Below are 10,115 nucleotides of genomic sequence, written 5' to 3'. Positions count from 1 at the left end.
AGGAACGCCTCCAGCCGCAGAGTACAGAGGAACGCCTCCGGCCGCAGAGTACGGAGGAACGCACCCAGCCGCAGAGTACGGAGGAACGCCTCCAGCCGCAGAGTACAGAGGAACGCCTCCAGCCGCAGAGTACAGAGGAACGCCTCCAGCCGCAGAGTACAGAGGAACGCCTCCAGCCGCAGAGTACGGAGGAACGCCTCCAGCCGCAGAGTACAGAGGAACGCCTCCAGCCGCAGAGTACAGAGGAACGCCTCCGGCCGCAGAGTACGGAGGAACGCACCCAGCCGCAGAGTACGGAGGAACGCCTCCAGCCGCAGAGTACAGAGGAACGCCTCCGGCCGCAGAGTACGGAGGAACGCACCCAGCCGCAGAGTACAGAGGAACGCCTCCGGCCACAGAGTACAGAGGAACGCCCCCAGCCGCAGAGTACGGAGGAACGCCTCCAGCCGCAGAGTACGGAGGAACGCCTCCAGCCGCAGAGTACGGAGGAAGCCTCCAGCCGCAGAATACAGAGGAAAGCCTCCAGCCGCAGAGTACAGAGGAAAGCCTCCAGCCGCAGAGTACGGAGGAACGCATCCAGCCGCAGAGTACAGAGGAACGCCCCCAGCCGCAGAGTACGGAGGAACGCCTCCAGCCGCAGAGTACGGAGGAACGCCTCCAGCCGCAGAGTACAGAGGAACGCCTCCAGCCGCAGAGTACGGAGGAACGCCTCCAGCCGCAGAGTACAGAGGAACGCCTCCAGCCGCAGAGTACGGAGGAACGCCTCCAGCCGCAGAGTACAGAGGAACGCCTCCAGCCGCAGAGTACAGAGGAACGCCTCCGGCCGCAGAGTACGGAGGAACGCACCCAGCCGCAGAGTACAGAGGAACGCCTCCAGCCGCAGAGTACGGAGGAACGCCTCCAGCCGCAGAGTACAGAGGAACGCCTCCAGCCGCAGAGTACGGAGGAACGCCTCCAGCCGCAGAGTACGGAGGAACGCCTCCAGCCGCAGAGTACAGAGGAACGCCTCCAGCCGCAGAGTACAGAGGAACGCCTCCACCCGCAGAGTACGGAGGAACGCCTCCAGCCGCAGAGTACAGAGGAACGCCTCCAGCCGCAGAGTACAGAGGAACGCCTCCAGCCGCAGAGTACGGAGGAACGCCTCCAGCCGCAGAGTACGGAGGAACGCACCCAGCCGCAGAGTACGGAGGAACGCCTCCAGCCGCAGAGTACGGAGGAACGCCTCCAGCCGCAGAGTACAGAGGAACGCCTCCAGCCGCAGAGTACGGAGGAACGCCTCCAGCTGCAGAGTACAGATGAACGCCTCCAGCCGCAGAGTACAGAGGAACGCCTCCGGCCGCAGAGTACGGAGGAACGCACCCAGCCGCAGAGTACGGAGGAACGCCTCCAGCCGCAGAGTACAGAGGAACGCCTACAGCCGCAGAGTACAGAGGAACGCCTCCAGCCGCAGAGTACAGAGGAACGCCTCCAGCCGCAGAGTACGGAGGAACGCCTCCAGCCGCAGAGTAAGGGAGTGTAAAAATTTTTTTAAAAACTTCACGGGGGGGTGATTTTTTTATATATTTGTTTTATATTTAAAAAAAAACAAAAAACTTCAAGTCACCGTCTTTATGACACATCAGGGAAGATAATCGATTCCGCTCTATGGAATATACAGTGACTAAACTCGGGATAAGTATTACCTATAGAGCTATACAAGTGTGGGAATGACCGGGACTCACGTTACCATGGCTACTAATGGTGACATTGTGCTTCTGTCATTTCACAGCACTGGGATTCTTCCCGTTTTCCAGCTCATTGTATGAAAAAACGTGACGGAGAAGCTGTTGGTGGAGGAACCACAAGTACATGAATGCCCGAGACAGCGCCCCCTGCCGCACGGGATCCAGCCACAACACCGACCCGAGTCGCCCCTAGCAACAACAACCAGCCGCGCGCGCCAATCAGCGCCGCGGGCTGCGGGACGTCACTTCCGGCGGCTGTAGCTGGGCTCGGCTATGAGGATCCGTCCGGAGGAAGCGGGGCGGCCATCTTGGATGGTGGTGGAGTAGCGGCCGCGCTCTGGTTGGAGGCGGAATAGACGCACAGGCGCCCCGGCTACAAATGTCCATAGGAGTCCGGGGAGCGAGGAAGGGGCCGGATACCACGACCGCGGCGGCAGCCGGGAGCCCGCGCCTGTGTGTGGAGAGGCCGTGAGCCTCGCCCGGTGACATTACATCTCCGGCCCCTGTATGGACATGGAGGAGACCGCGGAGTGATCGGCCGGAATAGAATGAGCGCACAGGAGGCGGCAGGGAGCGAGCACCGGCTGTGACCCCCGACACCGAGCACTATCACCGCGCCACAGACGGCAGGATGTCCGCCCGCACCCCGCTCCCCACCGTGAACGAGCGGGACACGGAGAACGTGAGTCCAGACAGGGCGGCACTGTGTGATGTGACTGGGGGGACTGAGTGCGGGGGCCGGGCTGTGGGGAGGGGACGGGGAGGGGACGGGGAGGGGACGGAGCGCGGGGGCCGGGCTGTGGAGAGGGGACGGAGCGCGGGGGTCAGGCTGTGGGGAGGGGACGGAGCGCGGGGGCCGGGCTGTGGGGAGGGGACGGAGCGCGGGGGCCGGGCTGTGGGGAGGGGACGGAGCGCGGGGGCCGGGCTGTGGGGAGGGGACGGAGCGCGGGGGCCGGGCTGTGGGGGAGGGGACGGAGCGCGGGGGCCGGGCTGTGGGGGAGGGGACGGAGCGCGGGGGCCGGGCTGTGGGGAGGGGACGGAGCGCGGGGGCCGGGCTGTGGGGAGGGGACGGAGCGCGGGGGCTGGGCTGCTATCACTGCAGATGCAGCAGCTGGGAGGAGAGGACTTTGCCATAGTGGAGAGTTTGCTGGTAAATGTTGTCCCTGGGCCGCTTCGCTAGTTTCCGCCATGACACCTAGTATTGGCGTCCCGTCAGTCACCTGGCCATGTATCCAGCCAGGTCTGGTCACCTGGATGGGCAGGACGTGATTACTTCACATCTCTGGGATGACTCTAGCGGTACGTCTGCATTTAGGACGGATCGGGCCAGCTGACCACTTTTTAAACGTCCTGTTAAGTTAGTGAAAATGTTTTGAACTTTCATAGTCTAAAGTCTCTTATTTTTATTTGTCTCAACGATCTACATTTATGTGAAATAGAAAAAGGCCAGCAGCATGGCCAAATAAATTGTGGGGGGACTTTATTGACCCTTTTTGAATTTGAGATGGGTCAGTAAAGCCCACACGTTTTGTTTTTTTTCTTTGTGCTTTTTTATGTAGCGGTTGTCGGTGTCCAGGGGCTTGCACGCAATATTCCACAGTGCGATTGTAACCTAATTTTTCCCCATCTGTTCACTTGTCCAAGTTGTCGTCTGTTTGTTACAGATCCAGTAATTTAAAAAGCAAAAAATGGATCCGTTACAAATGCAGCAACAATGGACGCACAATTTGGTTTCCGTGTCTTTGACATTTATCCCGTTTTGTAGCAAATCCTTTTTTTTATGTATCAGACTTGTCTGTAAAACATTATCACATCTCTATCTCTGCTTGTCTATCCTCAGGGATTTTTCCTTGTCCCATCTCCCGCCGCCCGTTCCACACCTCTCCTTGTCCCGTCTCCCGCCGCCCGTTCCACACCTCTCCTTGTCCCGTCTCCCGCCGCCCGTTCCACGCCTCTCCTTGTCCCGTCTCCCGCCGCCCGTTCCACGCCTCTCCTTGTCCCGTCTCCCGCCGCCCGTTCCCCGCCTCTCCGTCTCCCGCCGCCCGTTCCCCGCCTCTCCGTCTCCCGCCGCCCGTTCCCCGCCTCTCCGTCTCCCGCCGCCCGTTCCCCGCCTCTCGCCGCCCGTTCCCCGCCTCTCCGTCTCCCGCCGCCCGTTCCCCGCCTCTCCGTCTCCCGCCGCCCGTTCCCCGCCTCTCCGTCTCCCGCCGCCCGTTCCCCGCCTCTCCGTCTCCCGCCGCCCGTTCCCCGCCTCTCCGTCTCCCGCCGCCCGTTCCACGCCTCTCCGTCTCCCGCCGCCCGTTCCACGCCTCTCCGTCTCCCGCCGCCCGTTCCACGCCTCTCCGTGTTCGTAGATTTTGTATCCTACGATCTGTCATTGTTGCCAGTGTATAACGTTACACTCTGTGACAACTTGGACCAGGGAATGGTGGCTTTGTGCTCTTTTAAGTTTAGAGGTATTTGCGCCAGTGTGTCTGTACATGCGTACTCATTGTGAATTTATGGCCCCTTTTCCACATACTTTATGGACACAGAACACCTTGAGGAAGAATAGGTTTTGTTACTGTCCGGGTGGGCGAGTAGATGAGACACCACTACTGAATAGCTCACAAGGTGTCATTGACCATCAATGCTGAAGTTACAATGTGATCTTCCAGTCTAGTCCTGCAGCTCCGTAGACGGGGCCTTATATAGTGAATCTGAACAGACATGATGAAGGGTTCCTTGAGGTTTGTTGTTTTGGTGTTTATTTTATTACCTTTAGGGTCTGAGAAAACTGACCCGTTTCCCATCAGTGCACTGGATCTGATTTTCAATCCTTGTCTAGGCAAACAAAATAGTTTTGTTTTTTGTTTTTTGTTTTTTTTTTTTGTTTTTTTCTTTCCACGTCAGTTTGAATTGATAACGGCTGAGTTTAATCTGTGATTGGTTCTGCAAAAAAAGTGTGAACGGCACCTTACTGTTTAACAAGTTTTATTAAGAAAAAAAAAAGTGAAAAATAAACATCCCTATGTGATGAAATTTCTAACAGGGCCGCTGGGTGTAAATGTACATATGGCTTAAAGGATTTTCCTCATGTTGTATGGTCAGGAGCGCTTCCTCGTCACTGGCACCCTCCTGAAGATCGACGGTCCGGGCTCTGGCCTTCTCCCTCTGTAGCATGGCAAACTGTTGGGGACTGAAGCCGAACATATCCATCTAGCTTTAAAACATAGAGCTTACGGCGCATGCTCTTTACCTAGGAAACCAGCCACTTGTACCGCAGGGTAGCGGGAAACCTAGGCAATGAGATGGACAGGTTAAATGGCCAGCCCATTCTTCTGCCGTTTTCCATTTACAGTGTTCTTTACAATACAAGTCTATGGTAAAGTTCAAGATGTCTTTTTTTTTGAGCAGTTTGCTGTCATTTTTTGTTTTTAAAACAGAAAAACAATGGGTAAATGATCCTAAAAACTACCTGTGGCCAAAAATGATCAGGAAAAAAAACAAGACTTGTCAGGGAAAAACAAAAAAATTCCCGGGTTTTAGAGGAGCATCTTCTGCTTCAAAAACTTGGGGTAAAGCCATCGTGTGCTTGTAGCCTGTTAGGTTTCAATGCTGGAGGCCGATGTGCGGGCGTTATCGATTGTCAAGTTTTCTGATAGCGAGAGATCTTTGCAGTGTTACCTGTTGATTTTCACTCGAATTACAATTTATTACACATTGTCTCGTTTTACAAATTTTGAATCACAGTGTATTCAGAATAGTCAGACGATTACACCATCGAGCGATCAATCGGGATGGCTATTTTATGCTCCAGTCTGTAAAGAAGACTCATCACACAAGTGACGTGTGCCAATTCTTAAAATTCACGAGTTGTGTAAAACTGTCTTAAAGTTGGAAAATGAAATCTGCCTGGTCCAGCTTTTGGTTCGGATGACTTTTTTTTTCTGTGTGGTGGACTTCAAGGGGTTGGCTACAATGATTTCTTTTTGTTGATGGCCTACTTTTAAGATGTGGGAACTGTAGACCCGCCTCCATTCAAATGTATGTGGGGTGGATATATTGTGTGTATATGTATAATATATATCTACCACATATTTCGGAGTGGCTCCGGAAGGTCACAGGAGGCCGGGTCAGCGATGCTGTGGGCTCAGAAGGGAATGTTACGGCTGATGAGGGTCGGCCATACTGCCCGCACCATTGATCTGCCTTCTGGCGGCAGGCGCCATTGATCTGCCTTCTGGCTGCGGAGCGGTCGTGGCTGCGGGCGCTATTGATCTGCCTTCTGGCTGCGGAGGGGTCGTGGCTGTGGGCGCTATTGATCTGCCTTCTGGCTGCGGAGGCGTCGTGGTGGCGGGCGCCATTGATCTGCCGGCAGGCTGCAAAGGTGTCACTGCAGTGGAGTGACTCAGGAGGGTCACAGGACAGGGTGTCTCGGCAACGGGTGCCATTGATGTGACTGTGGGCTCCATTAAATTTTCCGCAGTTAACAAGATGGACTTCAAGAAAATGGAGGTGGCTCGTCCGCAGATTGGACTCCGTGGCCATATTCTTGAAGTCCATAGCGTCAAACGCGGGCGATTCAGTGGAGCCCGCAATCAGATCAATGTACCTGCCATTGAGACACCCCGTCCTGCGACCCTCCTGAGCCACTCCACTGCTCCTTCAAGTACTCAGGATTGCTGACCCTTCCTCCTGTGACCCCACTCCACCACTGGCCTCCCTGTTAAGCCATATCTGAATTGTAAGACGCACCCCTATTTTACCCCCAGTTTTTTTGGGGGGGGGGGGGGAGTGCATCTTATAATCCAGAAAATACGGTACATATATTATACATATGTATATATCTCTAGATCATCTCCTGATATAAGAACATATGTCCATATCGATGAGGCGGGCGGGGATTGTGAGGATGACCCCTCAGTTAATCAGTAGGGTGTAAGTGACTTAGAAAGTTTTTAGTTTGACAACTTCTTGATTGTAGTCTATTTTTGATTTAAAGTAGTCCGGATCTTTAAACTTTATAGCCCGGATTAGGAATTACATCCTCCTTGTTACAGTCAGACTGTGAAGAGTTCTGCAAAAAGCTGTGCATATGAGATCCGTCAGACTGGAGTGAGATCAGCAGGGCTTGTCATTGTCTGCACAGGTTTTATTCCCAAAAGAGGCGGAAAATGACGACAAAATAAAAGGCGCCCGTGCCTTTACCAGTAGCAGGCAGCGCATTACATGCTTCTGTAGGATCTCTGGTTACAAAGCCCCTGTCCTCTTCGCTGGCTGTCAGGAAATGCGTCAGTGCTTTGTGGGGAGAGCCCTGCAGATGACGATGTCAGTTATGCATCCCACAGACGGGGGCCGGGCTCCGCTGTGATACGGCTTTGTTTCCTGGCTGTGAGCTTCTCACAGGTCACCGCTCTGCCAGATAAGGAGTGCTGGAAATGCTGCACCTACTGTCCGAGCTGCACAATGGGTATGGGGGATCTAGGCACGTGGTGACCCCGAAACCTGCCCGCATACATCATTGTGACTTGCATTTTTGTTTTAGGTTTTTTTTTATTATTTCCGACTAAACATTTAGTTCCAATTATGTACGATGTGCCTGTTTTTATAGAGAAGATATTTAGTAGTGAGATCTGGTGGACTCACAATCCTGTTTTTGATAGATATGGGGTATTTTGCACTATGCAAGCGGTATACCGTAGGTCCTGGAGCCCCCAGTCAACAGCAAAACAACTTCTGTCTCAAATTCTCCATTGTTTGCAAGACCACATCAAGAGGTGCTTACTAGTGACGAGGTATCTCCTTGGTATATGTGTTGACTCCCCAGAAGAAATTAGTTGTACATGATTTGTGTACAGTTGTCCCCTCCTGGATGTGAGAACACATTGATGCATAATACACACATTGCCTCTGTCGCCGTGCCCTGTTGGGATTTATTTTCGATGCCTGATGCGTCCAAGCTCTTCCTGTTCATTACTCATATACGTAGATTTTTATTTCTTTCTATAAAGATCTATATACAGTATTTGTAAAGGAAAGGAATTAAAGGGGTTCTCCTGTGAAGATGAGTGATCTATCCACAAGATGGGTAATAACTTTTAGGATGGTGGGACCCATGCTGATCAGGAGATTGGAGCAGTGCCCATTCAAAAAAAAGCCATAGAGAATTAATGGAGTGGCGGTCGAGCATTCACACTCCTCCTTCCTAACTGGAATAGTGGGGGTTTCAGCAATTGGACCCCACTTACCAATATTTGATTCCCCCCCCTCTCTTCTCTGAACACCCCATTGAATTCCCCTTCAATTAAATTCCAATTGAGTCCTTTGAGAATGGTGTAGTAGTGAGCATGTGCGGCCACTTCTTCACTCGCGGTCTAGTCTGGTGGTCGCACATGCTCACTGCCACTCCACTCACACGGGACTTTTGGCCCCATTTTTGGGACTGAGGGGCTCATCATTGAAATTCCCCAATGGTTCTAAATCTATCCAGTGACTGTGCGATACGTTTTGAGGTCATTCTGTGTATGTAGATGTTGAGCCCTCCGACGTTTAGAGGTAGGGATCAGAAGCTCCTGCTCCTAAAAAATGTTTTAAAATCGTGTTGATTTTCTTCTTGTTGCAGCACACGTCTCATGGAGACGGCCGGCAAGATGTCCCGGCCCGGCCTGGCCGTTCCGGAGCCCGAAACAGGAACTCTATAGCCTCTTGCGCTGACGAGCAGCCGCACATTGGAAACTACAGACTTCTAAAAACAATCGGCAAAGGAAACTTTGCAAAAGTAAAACTGGCTCGGCATATCCTCACCGGCAGAGAGGTAAGTGGCTGGGATTACTACGCGTTTCATTCACTCTTCTTCCCCGGGGCATGGCGTGTCACATTGGAGGGAGGAGAGTGCATGCGGATCTCAATGTCACCGAGCGCTGGAATGTTATTGAGGCTCGCCTGTGGTTCGGAGGCCTCATTGTGCATTCACTACGCCGCTCCGCTGGAGATTTGTGCTCTCTGCGCTCCACTACACAATCGGCTTGTTTGCTGGAAAAGGTCACAGGAAGACTTTATGCACAAATGCAGATAACTTTGTATTTTCTTACTTGGCCGATGATTAGGAGCTGGACGCCGCACTTTGCTGCAAATGTAATAATTTATGCATCTGGCATGGTTTGGATGTAGAGTCTGATATTTTGGGGGTCGGTCAGATCCTCTTCAAGATGACATTTTCACTTTTTTTTTTTTTTTTTTATTTATGATTATACCTCGGCTCCTCACAGGGTGGTAACAGGGAAGCCCAGAAAATACTTTATTTTACTTAAGAGAAGTGGCTTTACGGCTGATTTGATCCCCCGCAGAGATGCCAGTAGACAGTTCCACTTCTTAAATTCTTTATCCCACCCCCAAGAAAAATATTAGATGGGGCTCTAAGTGCAAAAGTAAATGCACCACAGACACTGCGTGCAGCTGATGAGTGGTATCGCTCTCACAGGGCTGGTACCAGTTTGCCGCCTGTACTGGTGCGGGCGGGCTCGCCATTGCAGAGGCGGCAGAACAACCTAGGAGCCAGTCGGTAGTGCCCCAGCTTCTGGTGCATTGCTGAACGCTCTCCTTAGTGCACCAAGATCCCGTCTGACCATGTTGTCAATCCTAAATTTAAAGGGGTGGTTCACTACTCAGCATAAATGGCCACATTGCTGTAAAACACATAGGGAAGGATTTTGTCAAATACCTTGTGTAGTACATTCTGCCTGAGTGCTGCTATGGCGGCCCGCTCATCCACCTCAAGTGACCTCCGGGCTCCGTGACCTCTGAGATCCGGTGATGTCTCGTCAACTTCCAGTTGACCTGACATCACCGAGGCCAGCCCCGGTCTTCCTGAGTGACTGGTCTGCGGGCGGCGTTTCATCGCTCGTCACAGCCCAGCATCTCTTGTGCTCTCTCCTTCGCGGCAGAGCGCCGCCAGCAGGAGCGATGCTGGGCTGTGACGAGTGGTGAAACTCTGCCCACAGCCAAGTCCCTTAGGGAGAATGGGGCCGGCCACGGTGATATTGGGTCAACTGGAAGTTGATGTGACATCACAGAATCTCAAGGGTCATGGAGCCAGGGGGTCACATGATGGGGATGAGCGGACCACAATAGCGCTGTTCAGAGGCAGAATGTACTGCACGGGGTATTTGACAAAAGCCTTCCCTATGAGGTTCACAGTGGTCACTAATGCGGAGTAGTGAACCAGTCCTTTAAGGCACAACCCTCTTAAAGTGCTTGTGTTTTACGAGGCCCTTTAGCACAAGACACTTGAATGCAATGAGTCTTGTTTTGGTGGCAAACACTGCCATCTGGCTGGATGCAGCAATGCCTGACTTCCACCGTTTCATATTAAACATTTGATCCCAATATTTTGACCATTATGGCTCTACCAGA

The 10,115-nt window shown here is 52.8% G+C and overlaps 1 protein-coding gene across 12 annotated transcripts in view; it reads left to right on the top strand.

Annotated features, from left to right (window-relative positions):
- Positions 1 to 1,996: 1,996 nt before the first annotated feature.
- Positions 1,997 to 10,115, top strand: part of MARK3 (microtubule affinity regulating kinase 3) — a 115,719-nt gene continuing 107,600 nt past the window's right edge. For 9 of the 12 annotated variants that reach the window (XM_075331041.1, XM_075331039.1, XM_075331040.1 and 6 more), the window contains exons 1-2: positions 1,998 to 2,406; positions 8,326 to 8,517. In XM_075331041.1, the coding sequence (XP_075187156.1) occupies positions 2,356 to 2,406; positions 8,326 to 8,517 (243 nt within the window). In that variant the 5' untranslated portion in view covers positions 1,998 to 2,355. Of the gene's footprint in view, positions 2,407 to 8,325; positions 8,518 to 10,115 lie in introns of all 12 variants that reach the window. The other 3 variants (XM_075331031.1, XM_075331033.1, XM_075331030.1) reach the window with 1 other exon arrangement.

The sequence above is a fragment of the Anomaloglossus baeobatrachus genome, chromosome 12, assembly GCF_048569485.1.
Source record: "Anomaloglossus baeobatrachus isolate aAnoBae1 chromosome 12, aAnoBae1.hap1, whole genome shotgun sequence".
Taxonomy (NCBI): domain Eukaryota; kingdom Metazoa; phylum Chordata; class Amphibia; order Anura; family Aromobatidae; genus Anomaloglossus; species Anomaloglossus baeobatrachus.
The sequence above is the reverse complement of the archived record's forward strand: the minus strand, read 5'-3'. Positions and strand labels throughout refer to the sequence as shown.